The sequence below is a fragment of the Nyctereutes procyonoides genome, unplaced genomic scaffold (genome assembly GCF_905146905.1).
Source record: "Nyctereutes procyonoides isolate TBG_1078 unplaced genomic scaffold, NYPRO_anot_genome, whole genome shotgun sequence".
Classification (NCBI taxonomy): domain Eukaryota; kingdom Metazoa; phylum Chordata; class Mammalia; order Carnivora; family Canidae; genus Nyctereutes; species Nyctereutes procyonoides.
Window position 1 is genome coordinate 36481456 of NW_026575046.1, and position 21006 is coordinate 36502461.

The 21006-nt window shown below is 39.1% G+C and overlaps 1 protein-coding gene across 4 annotated transcripts in view; it reads right to left on the reverse strand.

The window, feature by feature from the left end:
- Positions 1 to 21006, reverse strand: part of EBF1 (EBF transcription factor 1) — a 385879-nt gene that overhangs the window by 111089 nt on the left and 253784 nt on the right. For 2 of the 4 annotated variants that reach the window (XM_055325553.1, XM_055325552.1), the window contains exon 8: positions 11980 to 12097. In XM_055325553.1, the coding sequence (XP_055181528.1) occupies positions 11980 to 12097 (118 nt within the window). Of the gene's footprint in view, positions 1 to 11955; positions 12098 to 21006 lie in introns of all 4 variants that reach the window. The other 2 variants (XM_055325551.1, XM_055325550.1) reach the window with 1 other exon arrangement.

Below are 21006 nucleotides of genomic sequence, written 5' to 3' on the forward strand. Positions count from 1 at the left end.
AGGAATTATATTACATGATCAAATAGCAAGAGAATTTCTCTCCACCTCTGAAGTCCAATGTAAGGAGATTAGCGTTAACTAAACAGTGGGAAAGAACAGTGGTGATGACTGCCTTATGTCAGCTACTTGGAGGCCCAAATGCTACAGATGCAAAAACTGAACTCTTTTTTTCTTTGGCCACAGCCAAATCTTTGAAGGATGGCCTCAGTTTCCCTCATTTGCTAAACAGAGAAAATGATAGTACTGCCCTCCTATGGTGGTTAAGAGTATTAATAGAGATGATACAAAGGGCTTAGCCCTAATCCTATTGGGTAGTAAATGCTCAAAAGTTGCTATCATATCATTAACTCAAAACAGTGTCTAAAACCTACTAGCATTTTACTGGGCAAAGAATTCTATTAGTCTGTGGTTAAGAAGATGCATTGGACCCATATCTCCAAGTCATAGAGGAACCAATCTACAGGAAATTCTCGAAGCTATTCTTTCATAAAATGGATCTCAGACCTAGCTCACCTTTCCTCTTAACCCTTAACACCTCTTAACCAGGTGTCTAATACTTTGCCTCCACATGGAATTTGGACATGCTTATCCCTCTGCCAAAAATGCTCTCTCTTTCTTTGCTTGACAAAATGCTACTCATTTGTATTTTAAAAGTGTCTCTGATTCCTTAGACTTGGCTGAGTCCCTTTGTTTAAAGCTCTCTTAGCAGTCTGGTGCCTCTCTTTTATAGTGCTTACCATCGTTGCAATTTAAGTTATTCTAAATTATTTTTTGTAATTATTTGCATAATATTCACACACGAACACACACAACTATATACTTCAAAATGTCAAGAGCTGTCCCTGCCTTGTTCATCTTGGCATCCCTATTGTTTAATACAATAGGCAATCAATAAGCATATGCTAAATAGATAATGAATGAATGAATGAATGAACGAACGAATGAATGAATGAATAAGGAATGAAGTAGAGAAGAATCATCAGAGTTGTCAGGATTTTAAGGAAGTAAACAGAGTAGTTTAAAAGTTGAGAACTCTTCCACTTGTTATTAACAATCATGAGTACATCCACATTGCACTTCCTAAATGGAAAAGCAGTGGCTCCTTGGAATCTGTTATCCTAATTTTCCTAGGCTGATCTGGCCCCCAGTGGAGCAGCAGGGACTCTATGCTCTTGGGAGCTAAAATTAGCACCAGTAAGCTCCCCCTGCAGTGGGCTCTAATCATGCAAAGGCCCAGGTGGATCTTGCTGACAGATGTTAAGGTTAGAAGGAAGGGTAGCAGCCAGATGAGAAAACAGAGCCACCCCCTTCCGGAGGTACCAGCACTTCCTGTCTTTAGGCCTGGCTGGTTCCTGCCTGCCCACCCCCTCCCCCATGCATCAGTTTCAACACAGTTGCTGCTCTTTCTGTCATTTGAACTCAAATTCTATCTCGGAAATTGATGGGCGATTCTGCCCCTGACAACACAATGTCAGCTTTGCTCAGTGTCCAGCTGGTTCCGTATATATTATCATAATGTGCTGCCTGGGTGGACCCTGGCTGATTCTCTCCCTTGACTCAAATCCTCCTTTCCACACTAATTTCTGCCCTCTGACATATAGACACAACTCGTTTAAAAATAAAAACTGAGTTAACAGCTTGGGAAACATTTTGATTTTTAAAATCCTACGAGGACAGTAAGTCTATTCTAATGGTAAACTAAACTAAAAGGTTTTCTTTAAAAAAAAATAAAACAACATTTGATTCTTTTAAAAAAATTGTTTCCCAGGGTCCTGCACTGTTTCCTGATTATTTGAAAGAATTATTACTTCCCCAACCCTTAAGCCCTCTAAAACACTTTCCCAAACTTCAGTCCTGATTTTGTTCTATCCCAGTACCACTTACACTATGACCTACTTAATATTAATTAATCTAGAAGCTATTTTTGTTTAGATTGACTTTCTTTTTCTTTAAATTCAGTCTTGCCCTTAGCAATAACAGAGATCATGACTTTGGAGTACTATGTTTTTGTTTGTTTGCTTGCTTGCATATGCATCAAGATAGACACATAATGATTTAATTTTTTTTTAATGTTTTCCTCTCATCACCTAAAATCACCTCACATGCTGCATGGGAAACACAGTCTAAAAGCTCACTGCTAACCCTCAAGTGGTTTCAACACTACGATCTCAGCTAAAGAAATTCAGAGAGAATTTCTGGGTGAGAGCTACCTAAGTGGTTGTACATGCCACACATGGGGACTTTTCTAGGGCCTCCTAGAACCCACTGTTAATCTCTTGCAGTAATGCTCAAGGTGATGGGAAGCTGGCCTAAGATCTATCCTGTGGAATGACCATCACCTTGGCATTGTGGTGGCCACTCCCCAGGGCAGAGACAGAAGACCTCTCACACAATCAACTGAATTCAAACAACAAATCTTCAGGACTTGAAGGAATCTATCAAGCTCCTCCTTTAATTGATAAGGAAACTAAGGCCCAAGAAAATCAAAGTACATACTTGAGTCATGCAGCAAGGTAGAGGCAGGATCCGTTTTTATTTATTTATGAAGGTATAACTGAAAATGCTCAAACAAAGATGTTTCAAGCCCGCTCCTAGTCACTGACCCTAAATATCTCCTCTTAATAAGATTAATGACCAGTACACAGAAGCTTTCATTTCCATGTTCATATCACTTGAAGCCTCTGAAATTCTCAAGTGAGGGACATTCCTGTGGCAAGTAGGTAGAGAAAGGCCCTCAATTTGGAACAATCAATTATTCAAATAAGCACAATTGGAATTACAATGCTTTTGTAACCAAATATAAGACAAAAAAATAGGTTTAAAAAAGTTCTATCATTAATGGTCCAAAATACAAGCAGAAAGCATCATTCCTTGCCTCCCACCATGCTCTTCCCCACACACTTTGTGTTCATTAGAATAAGTTAGGTATGGCTCACTCAATTATTAGGTCATTTAAAACACCAAATACTGCAAGTTTCCCAAAGTTGATGGATTGGTCAAGAATTCATATAAGAAAATAGCCTCCCCAAATACATATCAGTTTCCCATGTTATTTGTAGCACGAGGTTTAGTAACCTTTCGGCACCCTAACAAGGAGACTGTTAGTATCCCGACAGTTCCTTAACTCATGGTCTCACACCCCTGCTCTCCTTTTTTCTCTACCTTGTATACATGCCAGGGAGTCCATATGGTCAACAAATGATTTTTACAGAGATGAGTTAGAACATCCTTGCAAATAAATAAAATATTACCGGCCTCCTTCTTATCTTGCCAACCTCCTAGAAAACATACCAGTCATCATAAAAAATCAGCGTTTTTTTCTTTTCTTTTTTTTTTTTTTTATTTGACTAACAGACTGTGGTATAGCCCTGGGAAAAATAGGTTATTGAAGGAAAATAAGCTATAAGGTAAACATACACAGCACGCCATTAAAAAAGAAAAAAAGGATACACTCTGGGCTAACTTTTGAAAGGTCTATTTAAGATACTAGCATAATTGTCTTCCTTGTACTGAGAAAAAGTAAAAACAGTGTAATAAGAGATGGAAAGAGTTTTAGCATAATATACAGAGCAAGCAAGTTGAAAGTACAGCTCCAGAGTCAGGCTCTCTGGATTTGAACCCTACATATACTACTTATTTTTTTTAATAAATTAATTTTTATTGGTGTTCAATTTACCAACATACAGAATAACACCCAGTGCTTACTACTTATTTGCTGTGCAACTCTGGACAAGTTAATTTAACTTCTCTTTAATCTAGCACTATGTACGTGGCATAGGAAAGGCTCAATGGGGGTTACCGTCATTATTCTTAGTACTATTATCATGCAGAGCTATGTGGTTAGTTAGACCAGGGGTCAAGATTCAGGTCCAATTCTAATTAGTTTTGTGGGTAAGTTACTGATCCTCTCTAAACCCCAGTTTTCTCATCTGTAAAATGGGAATAATAATCATTATAATTCACCAGATTTGTTCGAGGACTTTATAAGTAAAATAATTACCCCAGTACTGGCACAGAGTAAATGCTCTGTAAATGTTAGCTGATAATAGCCCCCAAATAGCAATAATAATAATACTACACAATACCACTAGGCCTGGTCATCACTAAGCAGGGCAGCAAAGTCTGAACACTATTTCTACTTTGCCAGTGGTGCTGTGGGTGGTGTCAGATTCAAATAAGGATAACACAGATCATCTGCTTCACAGTGACCTGTGGCTCCTGAACTCTTTCATCTGCCTAACACTGAGAGCTTATTGGCTATCAAGTCCCCCAACGTTAGGATTTCTGGTGTTACCCACTCCATGGATTACTCTGGGTATCCACTGAAAAATTGGTCTGCACTTTCATCTGTATTTGTTATCTTGACTTCTTGCCATGTCCTTTTTTATTGCAAGGGAAGACAAAAGACAACTTCCCCACCGCTCACAAAGAAAAAGACCTGATTTGATGCTTGAAAATCTGGCGCCTCTGTGCTATATTCTATGACACATCTGGATATTCTTAGCCCTAATGTTCTGTCCTTTCATCTGTCTTGCTTTTTCAAGTAGGAAAATCAATTGATAAGATGTAATGTGCCATTCGAAGTAACAAAGCATGACATCAATATTTATCTACAGTAACCTGGACTCTTCACCAAAATCCTCTTGCCCAAGTGATCCTGGCTGGATTTCTGCCCCAAAACCAGTCATGTGAAGGGCCAATGTCTAAGTGTAAAGCTCTGCATCATTCATCCTTGGCCCTTGTGTGTTGAAGATGCATTTCTGTCAGGAAGCTGGAGAAATGTTACAGACATTCCTTTCGTGATCTTTGGAATCCCAGAGAGACTGCTGCAAGCTTGGGCCAACCTGAACTGCAAAGGCATCAGGGCTGGACCCCAACCCTCCAATTTTTGGGGTAACCCAGCAACCATAAAACTGTGCACCCTCTGAAATTCAACTCCCCCCCCCCCAGCATACCATGGGCAAGGAGCACTAAATGGATTTTGATAGAAATTAGCTATGTGAATGTGAGAAGATTACATCCCCTTGTGAGGTCTCAGTTTCCTTCTCTGGAAAATGATAGGATGTCTTGGATGACCTTCCATACTTCAGTGACTCTTCACTTGACATGAGCTGTCACCATAGTGGGAGAAGAGAGAGAAATTTGGGATGGTACATTTCTCTTCAATGTTTAGTCTCTATTCACTCATTCAATTTTAGTTTGTTGGGGGTTAGACAAAGAATATACAATTTGTAGGCCACATGTAGCCCTCCATTCTAAAGGCCTTAAGAAAGTCTCTACAAGTTCAGAAGAAGTCAGTAGGTAAATTCTTTCTAAGCTACATATGCAAAAAGCAAATTGATAAGCCAAAAGCATCTAGAAAAAGAACTCTCAAAATGTTTGACTTTCTTCCTATTTTGAACACTTGCTCTATCGATAGAATGAGGAGTGATCAAGGGGACTGCTCCCAGGCACAGCCAACTCCCTGGTGAGCTTCCAAAGGCCGGCAGGGAAGAGCAAAGTTATAAGCAACTCAGAGTGATCTTGCCCTGGGCTTTCATGACACACTAGGAGTCCATGTAATTGAAAATGAGTTCATCAAAGCCCTGCTTGGCCTCTCACACCATTTCACAATTGCCACCGACCATGACCTGAGCATCTCACATGGGCCTGGATAATGTGGCCCTTAGCAACCACTCTGGCCTCATCCTCTCAGTGACTGGGAGCAACAGGACTCATCCTAGTTTCCTTTGCGTTTCTTGAACTCACCTACGCAAAACAGCCTTTGCACATGTTGTCCCCTCTTCCTGAAAATTTGTTTCTGTCCCTTTTACCTGGTGAAAACTTACTCAGCTCTTATGTTTGGGCATAAATGTGATTTCCTCAAAGAAGGCTTCCCTGACACCTCATTCCTCCCCACTTCTTTTATGGTCCCCCTTTTATACATAACTCTTATGAGTTGGTTGTAAATTTTGTTTAATATCTTTCTTCTCTATTTACATCATAAATTCTGTGAAGACAGGGACTGCATCTGCCTTGTGCTACTTACTGTACCTTAACTCGGTGCCCGCCATGTACTGGATGCTCAGAATAAAGGAAGAAATGATTTGGCTGGAGAGCCAAAGAAAGGACTATACTAGAAACAGCCAGTGCATTTCTTTGTTCTCCTGAAGCCCTGTTTCTCCAAAGGCACCTCCAGATAGAGGGAGGCATGTGTCAGCGGTTTTGGTTCAGAGTACCAAAAAATTGTACATGTTAAAAGGAGATCTAGGGGCACCTGGGTGGCTCAGTTGGTTAAGCATCTGCCTTTGGTTCAGGTCATGATCTCAGGGTCCTGCATCCTGCTGAGCAGGGAGCCTGCTTCTCCCTCTCCCTCTCCCTCTGCCCCTGCTTGTGCACTCTTTCTCTCTGTCTCAAATAAGTAAATAAACAAAATCTTAAAGAAAGAAAGAAAGAAAGAAAGAAGAAAAAGAAAAAAAGAAAAGAAAGAAGAGAAAAGAAAAAAGAAAAGAAAAGAAAAAAAGAAAGAAAAGAAAAGTAAAGAAAGAAAAGAAAAGAAAAGAAAAGGAGGTCTAGAGATAACCCAACCCAGATCTCACTGAACACATACCAAACTGAGGCCATGGAAGCAAAGTAACCTGCCCAGAGTTACACAACTAGTTCATGGCAGAGTTGGGTCCAGAAATCCAGATCTTCCATGAGACAGCCTGATCCTTTCTCTGTTAGATCCAACTGCTATTTACTAACCACTTCTTAGGGCCTCATTACACAGAACAGAGACGAGTGGGATCTCTCCTTTCTATTGGGAGCTCCATGCTGTCTCTCAATTTGGAGTAATCTTCCCAAGCCTGAATCATCTTTCTCCACATGTCCATAAAACAACAAATTTAAGTGCAGCTGGGCACAGGGAGTCAATGGGGTTGGATACCCAGGGGCAACCAACAGAAGCAAAAACTGCTTCTGTCTGGAGCAGAAGGATGAAAGAAGGTCAAATGCTAAAGAGCAGGAATAAGACCATATTGTCAGGGACAGCTGGAAGGGGACACTGTAATGGAGAGGTCAGAACTAACTGGTGGTCGGGAAAATCTGCTTCTGCTTCTCTAACGCTGTAATTACAGCAAGGAGATGGGCCTAGTGATTCTATCACCACTCTATTCTACAAAGTATTTCTACTTTGACTAAACCCTAACTTTTGTTTAGATTTGGTTCATTTTGGGGTCCTGGCACATTGATATATCATGTCTTTCTCTGTATAACCACTTCGAAGGGAAATGTAATTCATTTGTATCTGATGCCCACAAAAAGTAAATGTGACTTGTTTCTCAATTTTAAAAAGCAGGAGTGTTTTTAAAACATCTATGTTGGGGATCCCTGGGTGGCTCAGTGGTTTGGCACCTGCCTTTGGCCCAGGGTGTGATCCTGGATTCCCAGGATCGAGTCCCATGTCAGGTTCCTGTCATGGAACCTGCTTCTCCCTCTGCCTGTCTCTCTGCCTCTCTCTCTCTCTCTCTCTCTCTCTCTCTCTCTCTCTCTCTCTCTTTCTCTCATGAATAAATAAATAAAATCTTTAAAAAAATAAAAAATAATTAAACATCCATGTTTGAGCGAAGAAACTAAGGAGGATCTTAGATCAGAGTTCACAAACATTAAAATGTTCACCTTCTAAAACCTGATTTTTCAAATAAACATGATGACTGTACAAAATCATATGGATTTTTTAAAAAGAACCTAAATATGAAAAACATCAGTTGGGGCCTTAAAACCAGAGAAGGTGCCTACCAGTGACCCGCTGAGCTCTTGGACCCGCTGATTTCCTAGTGATCGTGGAGGAGGCATGACCTTGAACAATCCAAAAAGGGGAGAGAGTGGAGGGAAAGAGAAGATGGGGAGGGATACAAACACATGTATGCCACCAAAAAAGAAAAAAAAAGTCCCCTAAAAAAAATGAGCATTTAAACTGCTTGTCAGAAGGCATCCTGACAAAGCCACTAGAGTGTATTCACAGGCATTTGCATAAATGCTGCCGGTGAGTTCACCATAGCTGCTAGCGCTAATGGTACATAAAGTAATTTAGTCACTTCTCCCGGCATTCTATGTCAGAATGATGAGCGCCGGCACTTTGCCTTGTTGCATATTAGATCATTAGATAATAAAGTGTTAGTGCATGCAAGCTGACAGGGTCGCCGCACTATAGCTTTGTGAGGGCACCGCGTTTTGCCACAGAGGGAAAAAATAGAGAAACTGATGCTACAATTGGCCTGAAATTCAAGTAAACACAACCTGAAACTCAAGAGAACAATAATAACAATATCAACACACCCAAGCCTTTAAAGATCCCTAGCACACAGTCCCCAGGAATTTGCCCAAGAGACAGGAAGACAGTACAAACACATAAGCTAGGGCTGCACATCACTGTGGGTGGGGACAATTCTGCATCTTTGGCCCCAGGTGTCTGCTTTTCAAAAATTGAAACCCTGAGAGTAGTCACCTTCTAATGCTACCTCTCTCCACAGTACACATCTTCTATAAAGCCACTGCTTGCTTCAAGACGAAACCTCACTGGCCTGAACTCTCCCATAAATATCCAGCCAAAGAAAATCTCAGTATTTATGAATGAAGAAAAAAACGAGGTAGAGCAATTACCATGAGCTACAAGATGCCAGGATTCACCTTCTTTGGACCATGCAAGATTCTATGAAATAAATTTGCCTTTGTCAACATTCCTACTTGAAATACAGGGGCTGTTATTTGAGCATGGAGGTTTGGAAGTCCGTGGGTCACACAGGGAAGACTGCATGAATGTAAAGCATGGTCTCTTTTTTCTACTTATATGCAGAAAGATGAGCTACGAAAGAGAACTTTCCTCCAACTATCTGACAAGCAGGCTATAAATAGAGATGTGCAGAGTTGCTCAAAATAATTCAGGCTACCTGTAAATGAGATGGTAAAAAGCCCAGAGTGAGAAAAAATGAAGGCTCCTACAGGTCACCTAGGAGGTGAAAATACCTACTAGCAGTCTCACTGCATAGTAGCTGTCTGAGGAGGGGGTGAAAGACTGGCACAGCCGAAGAGTATGGTGGTTGGTTCTGGAAATCTAAAACAGGGCACTTTCAAACAGGATTTTTCAATGGCAGATAGAGTATTACCATACCCCCAATCAACATGCATTAACATCGAAGTCCACTCCCACACAACCCCAATGAAAGAGCTCAGTAGTCACCCTTTGCTGAGTAGATATTTATGTATCAGCCTGAAGTGTCTGAGTGGGTGGTTTTGAGTGGTTGGTTGATTCATTCTGCAGAGAAGCAGATTTCCATGTATTATTGTTACAAGGAAACTCATGGTATCTATCCTTTTATTCTCCTGAAGAGAAATAAAGTAGGCTTTGGTGACAGTGAGGCCCCCTAGCTGAAGAAGATAGGACATCCCTAATGATGGTTAACCACTAACGAACAGTGAATTGTCATCACTTTCTTGAACAATATGTTAATAATAACATGGCCACTTGTGGACTGGTGAGCTGGAGAAGAGGAATAAAATGCTGTCTCTAAAACTTAGAATGATATGCTATTCCACTTGAAATATTAATATGTACACTTAGAAGCAAAAATATTTGAGTTGGGAACAAGCCTAGAGATGTTTTAGCCTAGAGATCTCCAACTGTGAGCCTTTGGCTATATTCTTGCTAAGTGACATTCCCCCCTTCCTCCCTTCAGGGTTGAAAAGTTTTATAATTAGTTACCAACAATTAAAAGTGAGGAGCTTTAATTCTTGCCAAACTAGCACATCTGTTCCCACTGGGCTCTCAGTCCCTTTGGCCACAACTGTCTGGGGCCACAGGACAGCAGAACATGAACTTGCTCTTCTTCTTCAGCCTCCACCCAGCCCACTTCCCCTCTGTACATGACCTGCCCCCACTCAAGACACACATTTTTTTTGTTGTTGTTACATGCCCAGATCATCACCTTCATTTTACCAAGAAGAAAACTAAAGATACCAAAGGTAAGGTGACTTGTCCAAGGTCACATAAAGGCAAGAGGTGAAACTAAAAATTGAATTTAGGTTTCCTGGCTCCTACTTCAAGATTCTTTCCTCCACATCATGATGCAAAATAATGGTCCTGATCTCCATGCTCTAGAGGTGTCCTTTCTAGCAGGTCATTTCTGTTGGATTGTGTTGGGTTGTTTCGGGGGAGAGATGCTTGATCTGTCCCTAACTTCCCAAAGGCAGGAATGGGAGCCGGCTGTGGTCTGAACTTGGAGCACAAGTTCATAACTGTGAACCCATAACTGATACATTTCAAACTGACAGTCAGGTCTGTCCTGGACAGGATGGTAACAATTATAACTAACCAGCCACAGTGGAAAACAAAACTTCAGTTTTTAAACCACAGCTTTCCAAATTGTGCTCACTGAGTATTTGCCTAGTTTTTCCTCTTCCTTTCCCCTAAATACTTTTAGTGATACAATACCTTAAGTGACTCCAAGGGTATTAAAAAGGCAGCATTACCGTAAAGTGAGGATCAGAATAATTTTAAGTACAGGAATGGAACTAGGAATGTAATCATGAGCAGGTGTTTCAAATGGCCTCCTGCAAAAAAGTAATATCCATCCATCTCAGCACTAATGAAACCATAAAGAAGCAGCTTTTGAAAGATGATGGTTTACTTTAAAAAAAACTGTAAAACTGGATGTGATGAAGAATCCCTTCCAAGAGTGTTACATCTGGCTAATTAATAAAAAGTACAGTTTGTGTATTCGTTAAATGCAGAAAAAAAATCAGGCAAAAATAATGATAGTGGTGTGTTTATTAAATTAGAATGCTGGCAGGGAAGGGAGTTTTCTACCTTATGAATTATATCATGGACAGCTCATGGCCCTTGGAAAAATCAGGCAATCAGGTGGTAATTTGTGCAGTAGTGTTTTTAAAAAGAATCCTGCTGACCTAGCAAACTGGAAAGTGAAGTGGAGAAATGGGTATACAGTCTAATTTGAAGGAGATAAGAGAAAATCTAGCCTAGTGGTTGGTATCCAGTATAGTCTCAATCATTGTTTCTTGGATGGATGGTTGGATGGATGGATTGATAAAAGATGAATACGTGGATGGGTGGATGGAGGAAGGACAGATGGATGGATGTACAGACAGATGCATGAAAAGTGAATGTATGGATGAATGGATAGAGGGATTACGGATAGATGGATAAATGGATGAGTAGAAGGATAGGTCAATGGATGGATGGACAGATGGAAGGATGTATACCTTATATATACGTGTAGTACAAAAATATTCAGGTGTACATTCAATCTAGCCCATGGTTCCTTTGAGTGGCATTCACATTCCTTGATTCAAATTTTTATCTGGTTTCCTCCAGTTCTCTCAAAGGTACCACTAGTTAGCCATAAATTCAAGACAAACTTTCCCCAAAACAAAGTCCACCTACAGAAAGGAGACTCTATCTTACGGTGATGAAGGGAGGATTATGCACAAGGCACAGGAGGGACATTTAGTTGGGCTTCATCTTCAGAAAATGCCTTTGACCCAGACTTTGGATTTTATCTCTAAATGAAGTTTCATATGAAGTTATAGAGATACACCAGCAGGATCGTAAAGAGGATGGAGTTCATTATACAACCAAGTCAGTTGTAAACTCAAAATGTATCATAGTATTTGTTACCCTGTGTTGGCCCCCCTTTTTTTCTCACCAAGCAGGGGCTTAAAATAAAGCAGTGGTCCAGGTTTCTCCCTGACCCTCTCAACCTGAAGGAAAGATAAATCAGCCATTTCCAAGATAGAGAGATGTGCAACAAGAAAGGCCTCAAAGATATCTTCCTGTCTTTAAATACTTGGTATCAGTATTGTTCAACAGAACATTTGAAATCGGAAACAGAGTAGAAAATGTGGTGGAGTTGGAAGAAAGAAACCAAATAGATTCACAGTTAAAGTAACAATGCCAACCAATGAAAATGATTTGCCTACCATGTTCCAGATAAGAGGGCGTACCTTCCGAGGGGTCAAGCCTCCGAGCCCTCCGCCCATGCTTAGAGTTATTATGGACAAACATGTTATCAGAGACTGCCAGGACATGGCCATCCACATTGACTGTCGTAGACACCACGACCTGGAGACAGAAGAGAGAAATGAATGAACATTTTAATATAAAAGCATGGAGGGTAATAAACTCAAGTTAAATAAATAACAGCTGGGAGCTGAAGAAAATTGCATAGCTATTTCACATAATAACTGGTGCTTATGCTGTACAAGTCTAACAAGAGGAGCTATTGATGAGTGGGTCTTTGGCATGGAACGCTTTTGATGCAGTTTTAAGTAAAATTGCACAGTTTATAGTTATACAGCAGAAGGTACACTGTTAACCATAATTTTAACAAGAGGATCTTTATTAGCATATTTTTTTACACAACGGTGGTTGTGTTTCACCTAAATTACCCTTCAGTTTAGACACTGAAGCAGATATCACAGTTGATCATGCAAATAAAAATCTTTTGAATCTTTAAAATATTTCCCCCCCACTGCGTCAGGGTTAAGAGGATAGAGAAATGAAAAAGAGAGGTTTCAGCGAGAGCTGGTTTGTAGCTTTCTCTCCCGTGTCTTTCTGGGGTTTCTTGTACTTTTCTTCCCACATCACTTTGATTAATCAGACCAACCTTTCCTCCCCTTGCCCTCACCTCCATCACGACTACCACCACCACCACCCCCTCTCCAAAAGATCCCTGCTAATTAAGGGCCTTAGATCTGTTTCAAAGCCAATAAACAAACAAAACAAAAAGCAACAACAACAACAAAACAAAACAAAAAGAAAGAACACTTTGGTCCAGGTATAATTCAGATACCCTAGCCACTCATAAACTGACTCTGAACCTAGTTTGCCAGAAGGAACACGGGCAAAAGTGTTTTCTCAGAGAACTTTGACTAAAACAATGAGAAGAAATGACCTACACTTCTCCTTATATTAAATAGGGAAGAGGATTAAAACTGAAACCCACAGAGATATGTTTATTCATGCGACCTCTTACAACCAAATATAATAATTGTCTGTAATTGCAGCTTCAGCTCCCACCTCATGCTTTGACATGGGAAACAGCAATCAGCCAGCTCCCGTTTAATCCACCTATTATGTTGACTAATTAACTTTCCTCGACAGTTTATTTCTTCCTCCATTATCAGCCCCTGTCAGCCGCAAGCACCCTGCAGCATAGGGGGGACCTCGGGCTCTTTGATTGATCACCGATAGATTGACATGCAGATTAATTTAATTAGAATCACCTCACTTGAGAAATGAAAGACAAAGGCAAGAGGGCTAATAGATCTGCTCTCATAATGAGGCGAACCTCCAGAGCCAAAGCTGAGGATTTCTGATTTATTTTGCTCAATTCCCCAGTTGCTTGGAAAGACTCTCGCTTTAATTGTTCTTGGTTTTTGAGAGGCATTAGCCTCTGAAGAGGTGAAATGCTTTACAGGGATTGGCACACACGAAGGCCCCAGTTTCTGGGGAAGCCTTTTCTCCCACTTCCAGAGTCTTGTGCAATGCTGCAGTGTCATCCCCTGAGTTGGGCAGAGGGCAAGACGCTGGGCCTTGGCCTATCCCTCAGAATTGTCAGCTCTGCCTGGCGAAGTGCCCTCCTCAATGGCCTCCCACCCCAACCAATATCAGCCATACTTAAAAATTTCACTGTCAGTGTCTTTGACCTAAGCACATCAGGCCAAAATATGGTGGAGTCCGTTTCTCGCAGCCTCAAAGATGGCAACAAACTCCAGGCTATGAATACAGTTCCCAAAACTATTGTGGGGTGGATTTTATTTGATCTGATCCGATTTGACTTGATCTGCTTACTGGTTTTTGTTTGTTTTTTCTTCTAGGCCTTCCCTTCTGCAGACCTGAAGCCCTGCTCCTTAAATTCAGCCTCTACAGTCTCTCAGACCCAGATGTGGATGACACACATAGTCATCCTACCCTGGGGCCTCCCAAGGATGACTTCAGGGCAAAGCTTCTGTGGGGTCCTCCCTCTGAGTCCTCTCTTGGGGTCTTTTCCATAACTCCCAACCAGGCCTGATTTTATTTTTTAATTCTATTTTATTAAAATACAAAGTAAACAATTGAAAGTCCATTCTGGGACTCAGGGTATTTGCTTCACTCATTGTGAAAACCAAAATTCCAACTAGGGCAAGTCATTCATGGGAGGACTCAGTACATTTGAAGTAGCAGTTTGCAAAGTGGTTTTTCTCTTTCTTCATGATTGACCAACCAGATCTGACACGGCCTGAAGGTTATGTGTATGCCTCATCAATTGTAGGTTAATTCAAAAGGAGGAGGAAGAGAAGAAAATGGTCTATTCTTTTATTTTCAAAAAGTATTATGTGCCAATACAGAGTCCATATTATTTAAGGCAACGGAAACTCACTTTTCTTTTTAGTTAGGGAGGTGGGACATTTACAATTATATAACAGAGCTGGGTCTTTCAAAGAATTTTTGATTTACTACGAGACCACAATTGAGTGGTCACTGGAGTCGTTAGCTGAAGAAACTATAAAAGGAATCCCAAACGGTATCTGTTTCCAGTGTCAGGAAATACAGAAAGTTGTTATTTTAGATGTCTGTCTTAAGAGAAAAAAAAAAAAAGCAATGACAATTCACCATGCACCTGTAAGACAAAATGCTACAGGCTTAGGCTTAAAATATTCAGTATTGTTTAAAGACATTGTCATCTAATTCCTATATTGAACAAAAATGACAAAAACGGTTAAGTTAAAAAGAAAACAACAACTACATCCTATGTGTTTTTTCTTGATAAAAGAAGGATCACCAAGACCACATGTGTGACAGGACCATTTCACTGAAAGTTCCATTAAAATTGGAGAAGGATAAAACAGAATCCTCATGCCTTTAATTTCCAGAAAATAAACACCTAGCGTTCCTCACAGAAACTCATGACTAAACATTTTAACTTTCCTCTCCCCAAAATAATTTCTCTCATTCCAATTTGGAAATGATCAAGATATATTTCAATTAAACATATGCTGAAATTAATCCATAGAGCAACTTGTAATTTTTTTTAAAAAAAATCTAATTGTAAGATGCAAAGGGGGCACTGAAGTGTCCTTTAAAAATAGGCCCATAGTGGGAGGGAAAAGGGCCTTTACAGTTTAACACAAGATTAATGAGGTGCTGACATATTCATGCAGGCAAGGGGACAGACAGGCCTGCCAAATCTTCAACCTTCCCAAATTTTGTCAACAAAACACAGCTTGAATTTGGGACAGGTAAACACAGAAAATGATTTTACATTTGGACTCAACACTTCTCTCTCTATCCTCTTCCTCACTCTCCTGCCCAGGGAAAGAGATGAAGGGAATATGAGGAACAGGTATATTTAGAATTTTATGATCTCTGTTAAATTAAATCTTTACTCTTTAGAATTGTACTGTCCATACAATAACCACACATGTAGTTATTTACATTTAAATTAAGTAAAATTTTAAATTCCATTGTTCCTAAGTTTCCATAGGAACATTTCAAGTGGTTAGTAGCCATATTGGACAGGGCAGATATAGAACATTTTCATCATTGTAGAATGTTCTATTGGACAGTGCTGCTGTAGAATGGTTTTGAAATAAATTGTTCCAAGTTATTCATGAAGATGTCCAAGTTATATCTCCTGAAATAGGTATTTGTCTAAGTGAGCATGTTTAAGGTTATGTACAAGTATTTTTTATCACTATATTTTTTAGAATTCATTTTCTATTTGGGGCATAACTTTCTAATATAGCAATCCATAGATGTGCTGATGAACATGCAGTGTGTTCCATGCTACCTTATATCTGGGTCCAGCCCTCCAGGTGAGGGCATCCAGTATGAGGAGATTAAAAAACAAAACAAGATAAATCAGCAGGTACACATGGACTATGGAAATCTTACACTAACATTTCTTTCAGTGATTCAGAATGTCTTCTGCTTTATCCTGGACCTAGCTATCCCAAAAGGTTGTTATTTTTATAATTTCACCCCCTCTATTTAGAATTAAAAAGAATTCAACATAAAATTGATGATTCTTGAGTCCCAAGATTTCCTGGTTGATTTGACTTTGGCCAGGTTAACTTAATTCTCAGCCACAGTGTTCCTGCCTGTCAAGTGGAAATACTAATAACAGTACCTTGTTATGTGAGGCTTATGTTATTTAAAGCAGGCAGCATGCTTCCTGGCTCATTCTGAGCACTCAACAAATGTTAGTAGCAGTAGTATTGTAGCTGTTACTCTGTTGGAGATGCTCACCAAAAAGTTCAAGTTAATGTATTGGCTGATCATTTGAAGTCATAAAGAGGACTCCACATAAACTATAGAGATACAGAAATTATCTCTAATATGTTCACTGCTTTATCAGTCTAATAATAAAACTGTAGAATTTTAAGGACTTTTGTGCTCACAATATGTAATTAGTAATTTAGGCCTCATATAAATTGCAAACTTCACTGGTTTATTTAATTTTACTTTCTAGAACCCACTGGCATCTTAGCCTGTTACATTATAGGCTTGAAACTCAACAAAATCTTATTGCTTTGAAAAAAATCTATAAATTAGACATCTTCTCAATTCAGTCTAGTGTTCCGAGTATTCTGTATGAATGAAGAATTCTCTGGGAGTTTTGTTATTGGTTATATTTCCTACTATCATTCTTCAGGCTGTCCCTCTTTCCTTCATATCAGGCAGGGGAACTTATATGTCCCAACTAAACTTAATTATCTAAGATTCATGACCTCTCTGTCTCATGAGCAGATTTTCAAAAATACAAAAGCCACTGAATTCAGTCAAGGGTGGAAGATCACATTAACAAAAGTAGCAGCTCATGTAAAAGAAGGGGTTATGACAAAAGCAACCAAAAGAGTTGAAATCTATATTTTTAAACATTTCTACAACAAATATGGAATCAAGAAAAAGATTAGACCATAAAAATATTTTCAATATTTAAATTTAGAATATTTTAGTAGTAAGTACCTCCCTCCAAAAACTAACTACTTTAACAAATTAATTTTGAATGAATATAAAGTTATAAATTTGGTTTTCAAAGTTAATATATGGTAACCCAGTGTAGGAAACTGGTGCTAAGGGTTGGTCTGTTACATGACTTTTTCACCTTTTTAACTTCTTCTATGTCTGCATTAATTCAAGACCCCTAATATAAGGCATTAAATGCACTGGCTTGAAGTACATGAAATAAAAAGGAAGTAAGCAACACTCCATGGAATAATAATCAGCAATAAAAAGAAACAAACTATTGATACGTGAATTTCAAGAGAACTGTGCTGAGTGAAAAAAGGCCAATACCAAAAGATTACATATTGCATGTTATGGGTATATTTCCCCACCCACACACACAATCCCCACCAAATTTACATGTTGAATACCTAATCTCCAACACCTCAGGATATGACTGTATTTGGAGACAGGGCCTTTAAAGATGTGATTAAGTTAAAATAAGGCCTAGCATGGGCCCTAATCCAATCTGACTGGCATCTTAAGAAGAGGAAATTTGGTCACACATTCAGGTGTACGTGCAAAGAGGAAAGACCACGTGAGGAACAGCAAGAAAGTGGCTATCTGCAAGCCAAGCAGAGAGTGCTCTGAGAAAACCAGTCCCACTGACACCTTTATCTTGGACTTCTAGCCTCCAAAACTGTGAGAAAATTAATTTCTATTTTTAAGCCACTCAGTCTGTGTTATTTGTTATGGAAGTCATGGAAAAGTAATACACTGCATAGTTCCATTGACTTAACATTCCTGAAATTAAAAAATTTTAGAAATGGAGAATGGATTAGCACTTGCCAAGGGATAGCAACAGAGGGAAGGTGGATGTGGCTACTACAAAAAACAATAGAAGGATTCTTGTGGTGATGGCAATGCTCAATATCTTTACTGTGGTGATAGATACACAGATCTACACATGATAAAATTTTGCAGAACTAAAAACATACCCATATGTAAATAACTACAAGTCAAACCAGATAAATTTGAATAAGCATTTATCAGTGCTCATATCCTGCATGATTATTATATAGTACTATGTAATGTTGTACTATAGTTTTGCAATATATTACTATTGGGGTTCTGGTTAAAGGGTACACAGGATCACTCTGTATTATTTCATACAACCACATGTGAATCTACAACTATATGAATAAAAAATTCAACTAAATAAAAGGCATCATCAATCAAAACATCCTTCAACAGGTGAATGGATATGCAAACTAGTAATCCACAGGAAGAAATATTATACAGCAATACAAAGAAATGAGCTATCAAGTCATGAAAAGACATGGAATTTTAAATGCATAGTGCTAAATGAAAGAAGCCAATCTGAAAAGGCTATATACTGTATGATTCCAACTATATGACATTCTGGAAAAGGTAAAACTGTGGAGATAGTAAAAAGATTAATGGTTGCCAGGCATTTGCCAGGGAGAGGGGAAGGATGAATAGGTGGAGCACAGGGGCAATGAAACCATTCTATATGATACTGTAATGGTGGATATGTAACATCCTGCATTTGTCCAAACCCATATAATACAAAACATAAAAATGAATCCTACTATAAGCTATAAACTTCATACTGTGTTAACAATGATGTATCACATAGCACATCAGTTCTAATAAATGTATCAGACTAATGCAAGGTGTTAATAATGGAAACGTAGGGTGGGATTGAGGGAGTCTATGAGAACTTGCTATATCTTCCCCTCATTTTTCTGTAAATCTAAAACTTCTCTACAAATTAAATCTTTATATCATCAACACTACACAGCCCACATTCTCTACCCTACCTGTCTGCTAAACCATTCGTTCTTTACAGACCCCTTGAATATTACAACCAATCTAGCTTCCAACTAAGAGTTTTCAAATGTAGTGTAATAGGAACAACGTAGCAGAGAAGGAACCCTAAATTCATCCACAGGAAGACTGTATATTTAAACATTTAGTATAGGTCTAAATGTTTAAAACATATAGTTTAGTTGATAGTATATATTATCAACATTTAGTTGATACATGATTGAATCATCTGCATGGGAACACTGGTTATCTCATGCATGGAGAAAGCTCTGAATTGATGGAGTCACGTGGCTTTGAATAATTTTAAAACCGAAAAAAAAATAATAAAACCAAGTGTGATTCTTAATAAATACCATTAGGATCAAAAATAAGTGTTATGCTATATGTTGGCAAATCGAACTCCAGTAAAAAAAATATACAAAAAAATAGGTCATCACATGGGATTCATAAAAGAAAATAATAAAAGAAGTCCTCAGTAGTTAAGACACTGCAGATTTGTTCAACTCCTCTTTTTGAGGTTTTGAAAACTGAGGCCCAAGAAATTTAAAAGCATCCTCAAGGTCACAGGACAAATTAAGAGCAGGGGTAAGCCTGAAGGGAAACTCCCAGACTCCAGATCCAGTTCTCACCTATAGTAGCCTCTGGCTTCTCAAAACAAACCCCTGGCTTAAGTCTTTTCTCTCCTAACTCTGCTGGGATCTTCCAGGACATATATCTGGGTTCAATGTGACTGACTATACTTTCAGTATTATATACATAAAAATGGTCTGCAGCAGTTAGGAGTTAGGTCTTCATTAACTTTGTCCTTTACAATATCCTTGACTGATATGGAATGAGATAGTTTCTGAAACCTGCCTGATTGCTAGTTTCTATCTGGTTGAAAGATCCCAAATAACTCATTAAAAATTATGGAGGACGCATGAACCTACAGGACTTAGCAGAGCAGAACTGTGGGAGAAAGGGAGTGCGTAACCAAATTAAATCCACTCTTTAAGGCTGAAGGCAAAAATATCTCTTCAAAAGCAGACACCTCTAAATCCTCAGATACTGATGCTAAAACAATTTGGACCTTTGAAAACTAAACTCAGATTCTCTCTCCTGAACTGTGACATATACTCAACATAAAAGCTAATTAGTGACCTGAAACTTGGTCCCCATTCTGTGGGTCAGGATACCTCTGATGACTCTTGATGGTGTCATTGGCATTGAACATGTGCTCTCCATTTGTGTGTTCCCACTGGCTATTTTAAGTAGCAGTGAGCCAAAACATACAGGATCGCCATGTATGGTGAGACCTTGACACATGGATGTGAAAATTGGGAGCAAGAAAACAGCATATTAGTCAACAGCTCATATTCTAGAGTCAGAGAGTCCTCAGTCTGAACTCCAACTCCATTGCTTACTAACCTTAGCTAAAGTGAGCCTACTTTTTTTTTATTGGAGTTCAATTTGCCAACATATAGCATAACACCCAGTGCTCATCCCATCAAGTGCCCCACTCGTGTGAGCCTACTTTATTCCAGGCCTATTCTATGAAGAAGCAGCAATGAACAAGACAGATAAATTATTTGTCCACCAATTAGTGTTCAACAGAGACAGAAAGGTATTTTCAGGCAGTAAGTAAGCAATAAAAGCAAATTTCTCGATGTGAAAATTTCCAAGAAAAAAATAAAATGGGACAGAGTGATACCTAGGTGAGAGCTATTTTGGATTGGGTGATTAAGGAAGGTGTCTCTGAAGAGGTGATGTTTTTAGTTGAAATATAAGTTAAAGACGTAGCTGGCTATTCACTGAAGCCACAGAAGAATTTTCTAGGAGGATGGAATAGCAAGTGCAAAGATCTCAAGGCAGGAATGACTTTGGTGTATTTTGAGGAAGAGAAATGAAAGAAAATAAAGGAAGGCCAAGGTGCTGGTTTGGAACAAAGTAAGCAAGGGAAAGAGCGGTGGAAAAATAAGTAAGATTATCCATGCAAAACACTTTGTACAGTGTCTCACACATAATAAAAGCTCTGGAAGTTACAACTTAAAAAGTGACAGAATGTAAGAAAATCTTTTGTTTTTAAGTCTCACTAAATACAGGCATCGTCAGAAGCAATGTCCATTGGCAACAGTGATCAAACCAAACACTTTTAAACATCTATCCTTTCATGTATTTTACATTTCTTCAATAGTGACTGTACTTAATGTAGA